The sequence below is a fragment of the Coffea eugenioides genome, chromosome 2 (genome assembly GCF_003713205.1).
Source record: "Coffea eugenioides isolate CCC68of chromosome 2, Ceug_1.0, whole genome shotgun sequence".
NCBI classification, from domain to species: Eukaryota; Viridiplantae; Streptophyta; class Magnoliopsida; order Gentianales; family Rubiaceae; genus Coffea; species Coffea eugenioides.
Window position 1 is genome coordinate 2,345,170 of NC_040036.1, and position 19,324 is coordinate 2,364,493.

Here is a 19,324-nt window from a genome sequence, read left to right on the forward strand (position 1 = left end):
TATACTTTCATGTGCTAATGATTATAATATTTTACTATTTTTAAATTCTTTCATAGATTGTAATTTTTTTAAATAATGTAAGTACCGTGCGTAGCACGGGTATTCACACTAGTGAGAAGAACGTGAGAAGGGACGGGAGAATTAAAAAAAAAAAAAAAAACAAACAAGAGGAGGAGGAATAGTCATAACTCACGTGGGCCACGGAGGGTACCCGAGATTTCGTCATCCATGCAAAATTGCAACGGGCAAAAGAATGAAAATTATTTCAAAGAATCAAGTGAAGCGACGACGTCCCCCCCTGCGCAAGCGCACCTCGAGTAAACTATCCCTTGGATTCCGGCGGTTTGCGCTCTTCTCTTCAGTGCCACTGCCGGAATCCTCCACCCAGTTAGCTACATTTACTAAAACACCCCCCCGAGAAAAGCAAATATGTAAAAATATAGTCCAATTAAGTAGTAGTAAAAAGTCATGCAAAGTCCGCTTCTCAAAGCGGCGAGTTTTACTAAGCTCCAATTATTTCCTCCTTATTACTACTATCCATCCATCATCATTCCCCCCAAAAAGCAAAGCATAAGTAGGGAGAGAAACTCTGGTGAGAAGAATCATAGCAGCACTAAGTTCCGCAACGGTACCGGAATTAGGGCAATGCCTTTTGGTTCTTCTGTCAACTCCGGTGAAAACAATGGCTCTTTCCGTAAAGTCAGGTTGAACGAGTCCACTTTCTTAGCCTCCCTCATGCCTAAAAAAGAGATTGCCGCCGATCGCTTCATCGAAGCTCACCCTAACTTCGACGGCCGTGGCGTTGTCATTGCTATTTTCGGTATCTATAAATTTCTACAAGTTCATATATAAGGAGAACATCCAGCTGCTAGTACTGCTTAACAAATAGTTTGATATTGATTTAAAGTAACTCACACTGTATAATCAGCATGTTGTTTACTTCTATTCGCGATTATAGACATCCACGAGAGTGAAATTTGAGTCTTTTGCTATATTCTTTTTGGCTGATTGACTTTGAAGATTCCGGAGTTGATCCGGCTGCGGATGGACTACAAGTGACGTCGGATGGGAAACCCAAAATTCTTGATGTTCTCGATTGGTAATGAGTTTGACATTTGTCTTGGTCTTTTTTGAATTAAAGGAACTTCTGATTTTACTTTTTTTTCCCTATTTTGGTTATGGTTGTGTTGTATATAATGCAACAGCACTGGAAGTGGGGATATCGATACATCAACTGTTGTGAAGGTTGACGCTGATGGTTGCATTCGTGGAGCCTCAGGTACAGTATTTCTTGTAATGTTTGTTTCTTGATGTGTTGGAAATTTATTTGGTTTAGTGGTTTCTGATTCTAGGAAACATTTGGTCCTGTCTATTTTGGTTTTAGGAAAATTCTGACATCATTATGACGATGTAACATGGTGGAATACTTGTTTGTGTACCTTTTTTTTTTTGTCAAAATGTGTATCTTTTATTACCTTTTTTATCAGTGACTCCCTTCGCCAGTACTCTGGACTCTGGAGTGACATTGTGATGGTGTCTATTCCGTCTTTCTTAGACCTTCCTAAATTGATTTTTTTTTTGGGGAATTTTTCCATTTTAATTCTTCAAAGATTTCAACTTGACATACTTGGAGCATAAACTAGTATTTCAATGGTACCTCTCCTTAACTATTATTTAGTATGATAGTTTTTGTAGTGGTTGCAACTTACCTTGTCCTTGTCCCGGTTAGGCACTTCCCTGGTTGTAAATTCATCATGGAAGAATCCTAGTGGGGAGTGGCATGTGGGTTATAAGTTTGTCTATGAGCTTTTTGCTGATACACTGACATCAAGATTGAAGGTAAACCTGCTATTGTCAAAGTAGCCTATCTTCTTTATCTAATCTAAATGGATTTTTCTCTTATCTCATTTATTGACTTCTTTCATTTCCCATAAAATTACTATGCAGAAAGAACGAAAGAAGAAATGGGATGAAAGCCACCAGGAAGCGGTAGCTGCAGCTGTGAAGCAGCTTGATGAATTTGATAAGGTTTTGCCTGAATACTTATTTAAAACAATAGAGTTTAGATTCTCAACTGTTTGCTTCTTTTACTTTTCTTTTATGTATGTCCATACGTCAGCATATGGATTTCAACCATTATTGTAGTTTTGGTCATTTTCATAATTTATCTCCATTGTATTTGCCTCAAATTTACTTCATGAAAATTTAGAGAAGGGAAATAATTGTCCAAATATTTTGTGCACTTGGAAACTTGTAAAGCATACCAAATGACATTGTGTGGTGTTAGAGCCTCTCTAAAAGCGTAAGAATATTACGCATCAGGTAATGTTCTAAATTAGTAATCTGTATATAAATAATGATCTTTGTGTATTGACAGCGTACGTTTTCTTCTTACACAAATCAGCTTTGATGCATGCTATATGTATCACAAGATCTCTTTAAATCCTTTTATGGGATTATGTTTCTGGTACCTCTTCAAAGTAAAAGTAGAAATTGTCACTGTAGGAATGATTAATCTCGTGTCATTAAACTTTAGATGCACATTTTGTCCTCCTAGAATTGCCCATCATCTGATCTAAATATTCTTTAGCATCATTCAGCAAAGGTGTTGTTTCAATTTTTCTGTTTATCAGTGTGCTTTTTCATACCTCGAATCATTTTGTGCCTTCAGAAGCACACAAAGGTCGAGGATACAAACCTGAAAAGTGCCCGTGAAGACCTAAAGAACAGACTTGAGATTCTGCGTACACAAGCTGATGTAATGTTTTGTCTATTCACTCAGCTTCTTTCTTTCTTTTTTTTTTCAAGGACCTAGTGGTATACTTTTGACTTATGTAATTTCTATTATTTAGAGCTATGATGACAAGGGACCGGTTATAGATGCTGTTGTATGGTATGATGGAGAGTTATGGAGGGTTGCTCTTGATACTCAAAGTCTTGAGGATGAACCAGGACTTGGAAGACTAGCTGATTGCATTCCTTTAACCAATTATAGGTATATGAACCTTGCAGCAAGAGTCTCTCTTGCATCTGCATACATCTAGGTGCATGTTAAACTTAGAAGTCAAAATGATGCTTTTTAATACTCTTATTACCGAATCAATTGAGAAGATGGTATAGGCAATGTGTTTCAGAGAATACCAGAATAAACTGGCTTAAGTAGTGGTAATGTGCAATCCCACGCATTTCACATGCCAAAGAGACTTTCCTCTATATATCTTCATTACCGTGAAATTCATTATTTTTTTAATTTTCTTTTCTTGTTTTAAGAATATAACCTTAAGCATACTTTTAGTCTCAATTTCTCTGGACTCTTGCATTTGATCTCCCCCTTGGTCATTCTCTTCTACATGGTCTTAATTGCTTCTATGTTTGACTTTATTGATGTAAAAAGGATATTCATCTTTTTAGGAGTAGATCTAATGATTTTGTTGCCTTTGATAATGGTAAGGAGTCATGTCTAGTACGTCTTGTAACCTTTGCTGAAGCCTAAATACTGGTTGTGACTCATACTTTTATTATACGCTGGAAAGCTGATGTGTTGTAACATCCATCATATGTTATGTGCTTCATAAACAAGCTTGGAATTGTACACCTTCAGTGCTACTTGTGACCATTATCAAGGATTTTTATATCTCACTGGGTTTTGATGTGCCAATTTGTAAAGCAGGCATTTATCACATTTATATGTCCAATCTGCGTATTAACAAAGTTAACATGTGGATTTTGATTTGCAGGACAGAAAGAAAGTATGGTGTTTTCAGTAAGGTAGATGCTTGTACATTTGTTGTTAACGTATATGATGAAGGCAATGTTTTGAGCATTGTGACAGACTGTTCTCCTCATGGTACTCATGTTGCTGGGATTACTGCTGCTTTCCATCCCAAGGTATATTTTCATAGGTCCAAGATTTTTCTGGCAAACCCCCTACAGCCCCTTGTCACCATTAATGCAAAAGGTAATGTGCTATAATTTTGGGTGAACTAAACTTCTTAACTTACTATATTTCGTGGTTATACAGGAACCATTGTTAAATGGGGTTGCACCTGGAGCACAGCTGATTTCATGTAAAATTGGAGATTCACGCCTAGGTTCAATGGAGACAGGAACTGGTTTGACACGGGCTGTGATTGCAGCTGTTGAGGTAGGAAATAGGTGAATTTACTTCAATAGCTTAATTGCAATGGCTGCTTGGTATCACGTGTTATATGGCACAGCACATTCCTAGTTTTGTACCTCACTTAGTGGGTTTCAATATTTATTGGTTTCATGAGTTCTATTTCTTTCACTTTCTGATTGAGTACAAAGGTGAATGCTTCCCTATGCAGGGCCCATTGTCTCCATGATAATGTGCAGCATTTGATATCATTTGAACGTTGTTGGGTCTTTATGTTATCTGTTCAATGTTGGAAATATTCTTATTGCATGCATTTGTTTGCAGCATAAATGTGATCTTATCAACATGAGTTATGGAGAACCTACACTGCTGCCTGATTATGGCCGCTTCGTTGATCTTGTTAACGAGGTATTTCAAATTTACATTTTTTGTCTTGTTGTAGAGGCAGTTTAATACCTTATTTGTTCACTTGAACCCATGATTAATTGGCTGTTGTATGTAGATGGTCAACAAGTACCATATTGTATTTGTCAGTAGTGCTGGCAATAATGGGCCTGCATTGAGTACTGTGGGTGCTCCAGGTGGTACAACTTCAAGCATAATAGGAATTGGTGCCTATGTTTCCCCTACTATGGCAGCTGGGATGCACAGTGTGGTTGAAGCTCCTGTGGAAGGACTTGAGTATACATGGTATGCTATATGTCCTCTTTTTTTCTTTTTGTTTGTTTGCATTTTGCAGAAAATATAGGTTCTTCTATTCCCAATTGATAATTCTTTTCCAAGTGAGCTTTAAAATATTGGTTAAGACATGTTCCCTGCAACAAATACATATATTTGTCCGACTTCTAGCAATTTCATGGTGTTTGAACTTTTGAAATTGGCAACAACTTGACATGTATTTGTACTCATTTCTCGCAACTACAAATAGATTGTCTTCCATCCTTCCCACCCTCAAAGTGCATGAAAATTTCATAAAACAGGTATTTTTGGTCTACTATGAGCTTTGCTTAATTTGCCGCAAAAGATATGCAGGTCTAGCCGAGGACCAACAGTTGATGGTGAACTTGGTGTCTCCGTAAGTACGCCTGGTGGGGCTGTGGCTCCAGTACCAACATGGACTCTTCAACCACGCATGCTTATGAATGGAACATCCATGTCATCTCCTTGTGCGTGTGGGGGAATTGCTTTGCTAATCAGTGCTATGAAGGTAGTTCTGAAGTTGTTATTTGTGTTTCATTCTTTTCTTCTTTCCTCTTCTTTCTCCGAATATCTCTCTCCCTACATTATCATCTTAACCACCTGATGAGCATACTACTGTTGCAGTCCGAAGGCATACCTGTGAGTCCGTATAGTGTGCGCAGAGCCATAGAGAATACGTGTAATCCTATCGGTGATTGCCTTGAAGATAAACTATCTTCTGGGCAAGGACTCATGCAAGTTGACAAGTTAAACTCACTACATCATATCTTTTGCTTCTTAAACTGTATCTTTAATTTTTTGAATATGTTAAAATCTTCCCAACCCTTTATGATTTGGGATATATTTGTTTGGATTGGATGCTAGGGCCTTTGACTATATTCAGAAGCTGCACAGCTTACCTTCTGCTTGGTATCAAATAAAGATCAATCAGTGTGGTAAACCAAGTGGGTTCTCTTTCTCTCTTTATAATTGCCAACTCTTTACCCCAACTCCTAGCGCACCAAGATTCTACTTAGATGCCTCTTCCTTTGCTATTAAGTATCTGTCAATTTTCATAAGGTGCAGCAGATGTTAGTTACTACTTTTCTCCCATATAATGAAGCCATTATACCATCTTGGAGTTTGTCCTGAAGATGTATAAACATAAATTCGATGTGCAAACATATTTTTGCAGTATCTTGTGAGCTCAGGGCTTACTGTAGATTAACTGAGTTGTATTTCTATATTTGTAGGTCCTACTTCACGAGGCATCTACCTGAGGGAGGTCAGCTCTTGTCAACAGTCTACAGAGGTGAAATAAAAAGTTTTGATTTATTTATTTGACTAATATATTTGTGCACCAGTTCCGAATATGCTTGTGAAGCCAAGATTCTTGCCTAATACAAAATTCCTAGCCTCTGGGTTTTACTTTACACCTAGGCAAAAGAATGACTTAAGAATGTATATTAGTTAGATTTGAAATGAAAAGATTCCTTCTCTGTTGAGATTAATTATTATTTGGAATAGAAGGAACGAGAGAAAAAGAAATTTTATGACTGTCCAGAATAGAATATTTAGGGGAAAAATCATTCTATGATTGCTTGACACGCTTTGTTTGTGAACTGATTGGTAGTTTCTTGGCTAGTTGTTTTTTTTTTTTCCTATTTTGAGCTGATTTTCTTTGTGACTTAAATTGTTCTTACTAGCTCCCTTTATGTTTCTGTAAAGAACATGTTTTCCTGAGAATTATACTATATTCTTCAAGTGGTACGAGGGGAAAATATAGTCTCAATCTGTTGTTGCCGGACATGTCCCAGGTTATTGGGCTTGTGGAATCCTTTTAATGCAAGTACTTAATCACATGAATTATGGCTATGCTCAGTGTCATTTCTGACTGCTGTATGCCTCTTATAATTCCATTAGAGCCTTACTGGATTAACTGAGCCTTGCTTTTGTTCATGAGAATGGGGCAGAAAAGATGTTAGAGGTAGTCAGTTATTGTCATCGAAAATTATTCTCTGAAAAGCATTCCCACTTTTTGTTGAACAGTAGACACAGCTAAAGGGATAGCAATAGCATTACTGGAAAATGTGTTATGGTTATTCATATCAGGAGTTGCAATTCTTTTATGCATTTTTCATCAGCTAACCAACTCATTATCAGTGGACAGTGTTAGTTGAACCAAAGTTCCATGAAGATGCAAGCAATTTAGACCAGGTGGTTCCATTTGAGGAATCTATTGAGTTACACTCTACCAATGAGGCAGTGGTCAGAGCTCCTGAGTACCTTCTATTGACTCACAATGGGCGCACTTTCAGGTTGGTCAGCACCACTGAATTTTGCCTATCATGTTTTCTAATTGCTTCTTGAGTACTAGTTGCATGATTTAGTCTGCCCATAAATTGGGCTGCTATTTGCTGAGCGAAAGTGAATAGTGATTGATCAATTTTGGGGTGATCAGTTCAGGAAATTTTACTCAGACATTTCTGTTTTGGTTCCTAATTCTTCCCTTTTTATGTCTACTTTGGCAAGCTGCTAATGCTGTTCAAAGGTGTGGCAAGAATAAGTCGTCCTCCTTTTCCTTTTGTAGCATAATTGTGGACCCGACTAATCTCAGTGAGGGTTTACACTATTATGAAGTCTACGGAATAGACTGCAAAGTGCCATCTAGGGGCCCTCTTTTCAGGATTCCGGTTACTATTACAAAACCAAAAGTTGTCGAAAATCGACCTCCACAAATTTCCTTTCAGGGGATGTCATTCCGGCCAGGTGATTTTCAATTCTGTGAACAAACATTTCATTTGATTCCCAAGCTATTTTGAAGTATTTTCAATTTAAGTTGAAAACAGTTGGTTCTACATGCATCAATGTATTTTTGGGTATGTTTTCATATAAATTTTCCTTTTGACAAGTTTAAGTGACTAAGTCTTAAAGTCACTAAGAGTTTAGAGAGAATTTTCATTTTTACTGACTCATAAGCTGTCAAACTGTTGGTTCTGAAGTTTCATTGGTATCTTGTGGATTTTTAGGCATTGACATTTTATTTACTTAATGAGATTAGTTGTCATTCATTTATTAGGCGATGTTTCCTTAGCACCTTCTGTGGTGAGGGTTTTCATTTTACCTTCAGCATCAAACTAGTCTGGATGCACATGATGGGTACTGTGTGATAATCATAGAACTGCTAAATATTGATGAGTGGCTTGCGTCCTCTTCATTGTACTCTTTTCTGCATGTGGCTTTCTCTTTTCTTATTGAAAGGGACATTTTTTTTGTTTCCCTCTTCTTGCCCTGCCCTCATGTCATCTCTTTCTGCCTTCCTATTTGTTATATAGGCCACATAGAACGTAGATATATAGAGGTACCAGTTGGTGCTACATGGGTGGAGGCAACCATGCGGACATCAGGTTTTGATACAGCTAGAAGATTCTTTGTGGACAGTGTCCAGGTATACTACTTGTAAGATATCTATGTTACATTGTCAACACCCGCTTTGACACGATTCTATTTATAGATCTCACCGTTGCAAAGGCCCTTGAAATGGGAGAGTGTCATAACCTTCTCTTCTCCTTCCGCCAAAAGCTTTGCCTTCCAGGTTGAGGGTGGCCTGACAATGGAATTGGCAGTAGCTCAATTTTGGTCCAGTGGCATAGGAAGCCATGAACCTACTATTGTTGATTTTGAGGTAACACAATATCAGATGACTGAGAAATTGTTAAATCAAATATGTTTCTAGTTTATTCTTTTTTCTGTAGAAAATATGGGTTGGTCATTTGTCAGCTTTATTAGGGGGAGCTGTTGGCAAGGAGCCCTTAGGAGCTTTCATCTATGTAATGTTTTGTACTTGTGATCCTATTCCAACTATTACTGAAAAGTATCTAATTTTGTGTCAGTAAGATATTTTTCAGGTTGAAGTCATTGACTATTTTGGGGTATTGATTCTGCTTTCTAGCTGGGATGGATTTTTCTAAGTATATTTTTTTTGGCCCCAATTTATCCCCATTAGTCAACTTAGTTATGACTCATGAAGTCTTGTAATTGTGGGACTGTAATCTTACCTATGCAGCCTACACATTAGTTGGATGTCGGACTTCAGGCATTAGTTGAATGTCGGACTTCATGTGCCTATGCTTTTGTTCTTGTTCTTTTGATTTCTTGAATAGAGTTGAGCCCACTAGCCATGGGTGGTTAGCCTTCTCTTGCTGCTGGCTGGCTTGAGGTTTTTGTACTGAAATTGGCATAGTTTCGTTGACTTCTTTTTGTAAAGGGAAAAACATGTTAAAGCCTTTGCTTGTTTCTTGATGTAAATAAATTAGATTGGTTTCCATGGGATCAACACCAACAAAGGGGAAGTGGTACTAGATGGAAGTGATGCACCTGTCAGAATTGATGCTGAAGGTCTTTTGGCATCTGAGAAACTTGTCCCTGCTGCAATGCTAAACAAGGTGAAATAATTGAGCAATTTGCGCAGAAAAGGAGAAGTACCTTTTCAGATGCGTGACAATCATTTTTGCTATTTCCAACCTTTGAATATACAAATGACTTTGCAGGTTAGAATTCCATATCGTCCTGTTGATACCAAGTGCTTTGCCCTTTCAACCAACCGGGACAAACTACCATCTGGCAAACAGATATTAGCTCTGATTTTGACGTGGGTTCTTACATCCCTACTTGATTGAATATAAGCACTTCCTTGCACTCTCTTATTCCTCTGGTATTGCAGCTACAAATTCAGACTGGAAGATGCATCTGAAATAAAGCCTCAAATTCCTTTGCTTAACAATCGCATCTACGACAACAAGTTTGAGTCTCAATTTTACATGATATCCGATTCAAATAAGGTGCATACATTATTCTGTTATTTTTGCTTCATTGTATGCATCTGATTGTCAATTGCAGCTTTTTCTAGTCTTCTTTATTCTTATGAAAAAAATTATTTATTTCATGCTTTTTATTTTCATTTTGCCACGTCATCTTCTGCTGCATCATGATCCCAATCACTGGCTGCTCAATTTTACTTATTCGGTGCACTGTCTTTCCTTTGTAAGATTTGTGATGATTTATGTGGGTAACGATCATTTGATAACTTGAGGCCATGTGCCCATGTTTCTGGGCATTAAAACAGGGAGGAAAGCACATTGTGAGTATTTGCTTCACTATTCAACTTGAAAGCTTTTTGTTTTCTGGACTTCTGTGCTTATATGCATGCTGTAAATTAAATTTGGCAGGTGAGCAGTTTGACATTTGCACAGTTAAAAAGAAAATCTTAATGTCATGTTCCAACATAAAATGCATTCTGTTGGAACATCCAAAGTACATTAAGTTCTGGTGATTCTGCTGGGAATCTTTTTGTTGTTATGTAAATATATGTGGAGAGACCTTGAACTTGGTTATACACCTCCATTCTCAAATACTTCTTCACACTTGGAGTATGAGGAGGTCTTTTAAAAAAAAAAAGAGGAGGTTGAAGCTTTTCAAGGACAAGGAAAAGGTTTCTGAGCTGGTCGACTCCTATAAAAGATTGTTATAGCCTGTCCATGTAAAGTGAAAGTGGAATTCATCCATTGTTTTTTCCTTTCCGTTCGCTCAGATTTCTTCTGTCTCATCAATTTTGTTCGAATCCTCTTTTTCTTCCGAAAAAGGGAAGAAGAAGGATCTTCTTTGGTGAATCCCTCTTGTTCCTGTTTAGTCTCTTCTTCAATTTGGAAGTTGTTTCTGCTTCCATTTCTCTTTCTTCCTCAATTTCCACCCTGCTTAAGTTTTTAAGTATCCATGTTTTATGAAGCCTATAGGGATTTTACTAATAAAATATATATCTAATCTTCTCTAAATGTTGATGTTGTGTCTTTTCTGATTGCTATAGTGTTCTAGCTGTTTTATGTCTAGAGGAAACTATGCTTGTACTTGGTGGCAAATACTTATTCTTCAAAGCCTCAAGATTTGTTTTGCAGTTATGTATCAATTTTTTGCTTGCTTAAGTATTTTGCTTTCACTATCCAGCGAGTTTATGCGATGGGTGACGTTTATCCAGATTCGGCGAAACTTCCAAAGGGCGAATACAATTTGCAGTTGTATTTGAGGTAAAAGCCTTGTTGACGTTGTAATCTGTAGCAGTCATTACAAACACTTCATCCCTTACTGAATTGTGAATCGAGTTCTTTTATTTAACAGATTTAGATTAGTTTTATAGGCTTAAAAGCATATGTATTTTTTGAATCCTTGAGATGGTGGAGTACTTGAGTCACACTTAAATTTTTTGAACTTACATTTATATTACATTGTTGTGATAAGTTTGAAAGTTGTAAAATTTTCTGATCATTCACAGCAAAGGATTGATGGAAAGGAAAAATGAAAAGAAAATCTTACAAGATATTGATATCGTTTCTCTGATCTGAACTTTGACTTTGAGTGGTCCTAGCAATTTTCATTAAACTTACTGCAACGTAGTGTTGCTGATCCATCTTCCTTGTTTTTGGTTTTAGGCATGACAATTTGCAGTATTTGGAGAGCATGAAGGGCTTGGTATTGTTTATTGAAAGGAAATTGGAGGAGAAGGTGGATTAGCATGTTTTTTACTGTATATATTTTGAACCATCTGTTTAAGAGTAAATGTAGTTTCCTTTTGTTACTTTGTTTGGTATTTTTTTTCCAGTAAAACATTTTAACTCTTTTCTGAAATTCCCCCCATTAGATTAAAATAGATGTGCTAGGCATTTGTGTCTTGTGCTTTGAAATATTAGTTACACATAATTGAAATGTTAGCTTTAGAGTAACTTTTCTTTGTTAGATTTCATATTTCTAACTTTTTGATGGAGCAATAGGGCTACTAAGACAAACTTTTGAAACCATCCATATTTTCCTTCATTGTTACAATTGTTAAGTGAGGACCTTTCCCACCAACATATTTGGCTTGTCTCCCAAGTTTCAACCTTCCTTTTAATAGGCTCTGACTTGCCCTAAAAAAAAGGGCTCCGACTTGTCTGCTTGTATGATTTCTTAAAGAACTTTCAATTGTTTAATTTCCTGTACTTTTTGAATGCAGGAAGTCATTAAACTGAGTTTCTACAGTCAACCCGATGGTCCTATTATTGGAGATAGTAGCTTTAAATCTTCTACATTAATTCTGGGGTACTTTATATTTTTTTGCCCCTCTGGTGGTATTCTTCTTTCTGTATTGTTCAAGTGGCAACTGTGAAGTTGGACTTACTTATCTGTGGCAGGTTGAAAGAATCCTTTTATGTGGCTCCGCCAATAAAGAACAAGCTACCAAAGGTTTTGAACTGTCAAAATATCTTCTTTATAATGTCCTCTCTCTTCATGGTGGCTACTATAGAAAAAGAAAAAGACGAAATGGAAGTGTTATACTCAAGATTGTATCAAAGTTCATAATTTTATGTCTTGTGACATGCAGAACTGCCCTGAAGGATCTGTTTTGATTGGAACAATTTCGTATGGAAAGGTTTCATCTGCTGTTTCTGAAGAGGGGAAAAAGCCAAACAAAAACCCTACATCTTATCTTTTGTCATATATAGTACCTCCACCTAAGGTTAATGAACCTGTTGCCTTTTTATCTGAAGTTAGTTTGTCAAGGTTAATAGGACGATATTTGCTTCACTTCTTTGTAGAAATTATACAACCGTATCATCTGTTACATTTTCAGATCTTTTAAACTCCAGTATGTTGTATCTTTTTCACAGCATGATGAAGAGAAGGGAAAAGCTTCATCTAGATGTAGTGGCAAAAGTGTGTCTGAAAGATTAGAGGAGGAGGTATGTTAAGAATGTCAAATCTTGTCTGTTATATTTATCCACATCTTAATCTGGTGTTAGTTACTAAGAAAAATCTTGTTAGTGATTTTTGTAACTTTCAACAGCATTAGAAATGTCAGAGATGTAATTTTGGCTCTTGCTTTTACTACAGGATACAAACTTTTCACTTTATAGAATGTCAATTGCATTATGCGAGCATCACACTTGAGTAATTGCTGTAGTCCCTAATGGATTAGTTATTCTGAGTTTGAATTTTGGTTAGTTCTTCCAGTTTACCATGTGTAATGTTACCAATTCTTCTGCTGGTGTCTCAGCATCCTGTAACTCTTTTTCTGCTTTCAGTACGAGATGCGTATGATCCTTGACAGCATTATATTTCTATACTTAATTGCTTTGCTTACAGGTGTAAGGTCGTCTGTGCTCTGTTTTTGTTTTGTTAGTGTCTTGATTCTTTTACGATGCCTTTGGTCAATCAGGTCCGAGATGCCAAAATTAAGGTTCTTGCCAGCCTGAATCAAGGCACTGACAAGGAGCGATCAGAATGGAAGAATTTGTCCATCTCTCTTAAGGTATTTATTTTGTTCTTCTTTTCAAGGATTCATGCATGTCTCTCTTGCAGAGTTGTAGGTGTTTGTTGTTTTGCAAGTGTTAACGAATCTTAGCAAGGCCCCTTATGTGGGTACTTGTACACCTATTGTCAATCATTATCTATGGTTGGGTCGGGCTCCAACTTTAAAAGTCACTGGCTGATGCACTTTTTAGTACCCAGTTGCCCAGGTATATATGAGAAGTCACCGTCTTTGGGAGCTTTATGCCTATTAACAGCAACATGCAAACACACTGAGTCTGCATATGGAAGTTCATCATGAATAAATATGTTGTTGACCATATTTGCTTATAAATTTTTACATTTGCATTTTATTTTGAGTAGTTTATCTCATGGGCCTTTAAATGCATACCTCATGAGAAACTTGGAAGAATTGCCTTCGGTTGTCATTTCTCTTGAATCTGGATGCCTTTCTGGTTTATGTTGCCAAAACTTTTAAAACTTTTAATCGTAATTTACCCAGTGGGATTTGCCTTGAATTTAGTATGTTTTTCACCCTTGCTAGATCATTCCTGTCTGGCTTGGCCTTGCAAAGCCATACTTATTCTCACTTGGTGGCCTTTCAGCATATTTAGTGGCCCTTGTGCTCCTTGTTTGCAATTCATAAATTCTGTTAGGTTGCTTTCCTCTGTATTTTGTACACCTTGCGGAACTTGTAGAAGAAATTAGTCTAGAGACTTGTTCTTCTCCTCCTAACTTGTAGAGGAGTCTATGGCATTCTGCATGCTTTCTGTTTTTAATCACCTAATCTCTTTTTGTTCCACATACTATGATTCAAATTTGCAGACAATGTGTTCTCATTGTATAGTTTAGTGACTTTTGCTCCTTCATTGCATTTCATGTAGGCCTTTATTGGTGGAATAGAAATTAGCTATTTGATTCATTTTGATTGCTTCCTTTTTCTTAAAAAGGCAAAAAAAAAAAAAAATCCCTTCGTTTTGAAAATTTCCCCCCTTTTCTCAAACTTTTGTTGCATTTCATGTACAACGATTATTACAATAGAGAAACCAATTCCATAAATATGTTGCAATTCCATAATGCATTCAGCTCAAGTGTATTTCAGAAACCAATTTTGCCACCGTTGGATTTGAAGGGAGAAGATTCTCAAAAGGATAGATCTGATGGAGTAGTAGTTGTTTTTGGGTGGGTAGGAGGGGGTGGGCAAAGTAGCAGTATTGTTACAAGTTAGGTACCTAAAGAGTACATTTGTTACTTTGGAAGACCTACCACCTTTCAGTACCTGCATCTGGATCTAACTAAGAGAGTCACTATTCGACAATTTCTCGTGCTGATGGTTTTAGGATTCCTTTGATTATACTGATTATTCAATTTGTGCTTTTAACATCAATTTTATACCTTGCCGACAGTAGTAATTGTTTATATCTTTATGTGCTACCATGCAGCTACATGTTCTTTTGTTTGCTGAAGTTATTATCATGAATTTAATTGCAGTCAGAATACCCGAAGTACACTCCGTTGCTTGCTAAAATTTTGGAAGGTTTGCTATCTCAGAGCAGTGCTGAAGACAAGATTCATTATTATGAGGAGGTATATAGTATTCCAAAGAGTGGCACCTTTCCTCGTAACTATTTAGTTTTTGGTATACAAGTATAATTATTTTTTTCCTTGTTCTGGCCAACAGTGCAACATAGTGCTAGATCCAGAAAGATCTAGGCTGAAGGCTTCTGGGATATGAATGTGTAATCTAGATGCATAAGAGTTTCCGCAATTATAAGGCATAACTGGTATCACTTCACTGGAAACAATTTGCATGCAGCACTACTGACATTTAGTGGGTTGTTTAGCATCCGAAAAGATGAGTGCAAAATGAAAACTACTATGATGTCAAAATACGTGCTATAACCAGTTTGAATTCTGGAATTTTGCAGTTGCCCAGTGTGATGTGGGTGTGCCACGCTGCCAAAGTTTTAAAAATTGATTTTTCCACATTGGAATTTTGGATATTTCAAAGAAATTGCACCCCACAAAATTTTTCTTGAAACTAAATATAATTGTCCCAAGTTTTATATGCAATGGTTCCTTCGTCCACCCCCCCCCCCCTGGGGGGCCCAAAACCAAAAACACAACAAAAAAATAAATCCTCAAGTTCTGGGTATGCCTCCACCAAAGAGGAATTACTTGCACAAAATACTTATGGCTGCTCCTGATTACATTTGCTTCTGGTGCTTAGAACTTCAACACTTTGCAGATGATTGCTGCTGCAGATGATATCATAGATAGTATTGACAAAGATGAACTTGCCAAATACTTTTGCCTGAAAAGTGAACCAGAAGATGAAGGTGCAGAAGTGAGTATCTGTCTCCTGATTGATGCATTGTCATTTTCTGATGTTTTGGAACAACAATGAAATAAGATTGGAAATGTCATGTTGTGATTCCCCATATTGTAATTTAAGTGCGAGGATTATGGTTTCTGGCATTCTGGATGAAGTTTCTTTTTCCTTTTTATCCCCTTTGGGAGCAGTCATGTGGAGCAATTTTACTTCTTGCTTTTCTGTCCTGTAATAAGGATCGAAACTGGATAGTGACTATTAGCTTCACTACAGAATTTGAAGAAGAAGATGGAGACAACCCGGGAGCAGTTAGCAGAAGCACTGTATCAAAAAGGGTTAGCACTATCAGAGATTGAAAAACTAAAGGTATGCTTTTCTGAGATGGGATCAGGGACTTCTGTTGGTATTTGGATCGCCAAAGAATAAGTTCACAAAGATACATAGCATGTTGGAATTTGGTCTCTTAAACATTTTTTTTATTGATATTCCAGAACTTCTATGCTGAAAATTATTTTGCTGCTGGGAAAATTTAAAATGGAATTGCATACCCTACAACTGTACAAAAATCAGGAAACCGCAGAAAAGTAGCACAGCTAGGTTAATTTAATTGGATCAGACTGCATCTCTGTGACACTGGTACTTCTAATTTTACATGTATGTTGCAGAATGCATACCATGCCACCTTTAGTTACAATGACAAATTGGGAATATTGCTGAGCTATGATTTAAAAAGGTTGCGTGTATTCTGTATTGCTAGGTACATAAGTTATAGCAGATGTTTTAACAATATGTGGCCCATGAGGTTTATAAGCTGGTGCAATAAGTAGTTTGTTTTTGAATCTCTCTATCAAAACACGCGTACACACGATTTTGGGTTTTCAAATCTTCTAGTTCTCCAGTTTAAATTGTTTTTCAGTTGCTTGCTGTTTCACAAGGTAATTCCTGTATGGAGGTCATGTTATTTAGGAGTAACATTTTTGATAGTGAGAATGACCATTGCAGGAGGGTGAGAAAGTTGTGGATGAGGAAGGTAATCAAGGTGCATCAGAAACTGATGCCAAATCAGATTTATTTGAAGATAACTTTAAGGAACTAAAGAAATGGGTGGATGTTAAATCATCTAAGTATGGGACTCTTGTGGTCATACGGGAAAGACGTAGTGGAAGGCTTGGAACTGCTTTAAAGGTACTTCTCTTCTTTTTAAGAATGGTTTTATCTAATTATTGTTTTTATGTATCTTAAAATCTGCTTCTCCTCTAAAAATTCTGGGTGAATGAATGTTTTTTTGATTTGGTATAACCAAAAAAAAGAAAGGTTTAGGTATCTGTTTAATTTTTGGAGCAAGTACTTGTTTCTTTGGTTTGAGTGTTTGGGCTTTTTTCCTTTACCCTAAAAGAACAAAAAAAAAAAAAAAAACTCAACCAAGATTGTTTTCCCTGGTTTATTGTTTTTGCACTGAAATTGGTTTTGCTGTTGTTAAATTTATAAAAATTGATTCGTTTTAGGCGTTCAATGTATTATCAATTAGTAGTTGTCTGTGTTTTAGAAGTTAACATAGGAACCTAATAACAAAATCCATAGACCAAACGCTGGTTGGGGTTGGCAACGAATGAAGCGATAGTCGTAATGCCTTATTGGTAATAGCACTTTAGGTTGGTATGGATATTTTTGAAACCAAAACTAACGATCTGTATGGATAGGGTGTTTCTAAAATTTTTAATTGTAGATGTATTTGTAGGAAACTTCTATGATTTTGTATTTTTGTGGTGTTTCTAAAATATAAAACTTTTTGGAAATTTTGAGTATAGTTCTTAAGGCCCTACCTCGTCCCTCCCCACCACCCCCTCTCCTCCCCTATCTTCTCTGTCAATGTGAAGGGATGGGGTGAGGAGAGAAGGGGGGGAGGGGGGTGGTGCCCGGTGGCGGGTGTGGGGAAGGAGGAAGTGGTATCGTGGTGCATGGATGGTCCTGTGTGTGTATTTCAGTTTTTTTTTTTTTTGGTGTGGTATTTTAGGTGGGTTTGAGGGTTGTAACTGTTGATGTACATGAATCCTTATGGAGCCCCCAATTTCAGAAAACTGAAATGGAACTAAAAAAATCAATCTCTATATTGTTTTCCTCTTTCCATTTTTAGAGTAACAATGGAAAAGCAGCTAGTCATCATCCTTTAGGTCAGGTATGGATACCCAATTTTGTAATTATCGTACCTCTTATTGTGAGGGAGGAGGAGGCCATGGGTGGCAGGAGGTGGTATGGTGGTGGAGGGTGGTGTTGTGTGTGCTTGTGTTTTTCTTATACTTTTTCTTTTGGTTATTTTAGGTGGTATTGAGGTGTTTTTGAGGGGTGTTATTATAATTGTGTACACGAATCCCTATGGAGGCCCTAATTTAAGAAAATTAAAACGGAATTTAAAAAAATTGATTTCTATCGTCTTTTCCTTTTTTCCATTTCTTTTGATAGAGTTATGCTTGCTTTACTCCTTGCCTTGAGATGATGCTGAGATTGAACAGCAACTAGCCATCATCCCCAAGGTCAGGTAGGGATGCCTATTTTTGTCACTATCATCTCTCTTTCATTGTGGAAAATTTAATTCAGTCTAATTAATCTAGAATTCTTCTTGGTTGAGTTTTGTCACAGTTGATATGCCCCTATGATTGTATAACTGTTGTTTTGTGTGATCTTATAGTGTGATTGACATGGTTACACCATGGCCTGATCTTCCACTTGGTATTTTGATTGGAATCTCAAAGTTTCTCACGATAGCGCACTTGTTTTACCAGGCGTTGAATGATCTGATCCAAGATAATGCTGAACCTCCAAAGAAGAAGCTTTATGAACTAAAGCTCTCATTGCTTGATCAGATTGGTTGGAGCCATTTGGTTTTGTATGAGAAACAATGGATGCTTGTCCGCTTCCCACCCAGTTTACGTCTTTTTTAGATACTACTTTCTTTGACATACTCTAAATCTTTTGTTCTGTATAATCCGAATAATAAATACGAATTTGTAAACTTAATAAGTTACATGTTTTCTTGTTACTTTTTTGGTGCTAATACTTTACTGCTGTTTGGAGATTAACTTCTTTTTGTTTTTTTTACCTTGAGTTTATCTTCAGTGTGTTGAAAGCTTGGTATCTAAAAGGTGAGTATATTATCCCCGGAAAACAAAAATAGGTGCCTGCTTCTTGTCTGCAGTCTTCGGAGGGGTTTTCTTCCCCCTTTCCTCCGCAATAGTGCAATTATATGTGCTTTAAGTTCTTCAGATCAAATAGAGTGATGTATGAATCCTCAAGCATCTAGATTATGTTGCCTTGGTGGGTTTGAATGTTGGAAGAACTTTTGCCCCAAAGTCTAAATTTACAGTTCTTATCTTGTGCAAAATATCAGGAACACTCGGGTGGGAGTAAAGGTAAGCACCGGCATTTCAATTACTCTCAAAATTCTTATTGGACTGTCGGGTTATTTCTCTAATTATTTGTTTACCACACAGATTAAACTGTAAGACTCCCAACTATGATGGCAAGCAATAGTGGAAAACCCCATAATTAAAAAAATTTTCACAATCATAATTAAAATTTTCACAATTTCTTGTCCAATTTCATTATGTCATATTTATAGGATACTAAGTAACGAACACTGGGGGTTTCAAGATGAAAGGTAAGGAGCACATTCAGTTGTCATGGATTGTGGTCTAGGAAATCACTTGATTTGTATGCCCTCTATTTAGTATGGTAGGATGGCTATGCAGAAAGTGATAAGATCGATGCCTTGAATGCCTATATGTATTTCTGTTTCCCTTCGAGCTCACTGAATCTGATTCACTCGGCATAGAACCTCAAATGTCTAGTAAAGTGCTGCAAGC

At 36.9% G+C, this 19,324-nt stretch overlaps 1 protein-coding gene across 2 annotated transcripts; it reads left to right on the forward strand.

Annotated features, from left to right (window-relative positions):
* The first annotated feature begins 465 nt into the window (after positions 1-465).
* Positions 466-18,501, forward strand: LOC113762260 (tripeptidyl-peptidase 2). Of its 2 annotated transcripts, none has more exons than XM_027305633.1 (34): positions 466-820; positions 1,021-1,099; positions 1,206-1,279; positions 1,730-1,839; positions 1,948-2,028; positions 2,672-2,758; positions 2,853-2,995; positions 3,738-3,888; positions 4,022-4,144; positions 4,442-4,525; positions 4,620-4,807; positions 5,150-5,324; positions 5,441-5,562; positions 5,681-5,760; positions 6,049-6,107; positions 6,959-7,113; positions 7,386-7,564; positions 8,131-8,243; positions 8,310-8,480; positions 9,112-9,240; positions 9,346-9,446; positions 9,519-9,636; positions 10,796-10,875; positions 11,278-11,350; positions 11,838-11,923; positions 12,016-12,067; positions 12,207-12,341; positions 12,493-12,564; positions 13,041-13,133; positions 14,624-14,719; positions 15,363-15,479; positions 15,738-15,830; positions 16,467-16,649; positions 18,245-18,501. In XM_027305633.1, the coding sequence occupies exons 1-34, from the start codon at positions 469-471 to the stop codon at positions 18,401-18,403; spliced, it is 4,113 nt and encodes a 1,370-aa protein (XP_027161434.1). In that variant the 5' UTR covers positions 466-468; the 3' UTR covers positions 18,404-18,501. The 2 variants fall into 2 exon arrangements, with proteins under 2 accessions (XP_027161434.1, XP_027161435.1); XM_027305634.1 differs by having other exon boundaries at positions 15,381-15,479.
* The last annotated feature ends 823 nt before the right edge of the window (positions 18,502-19,324 follow it).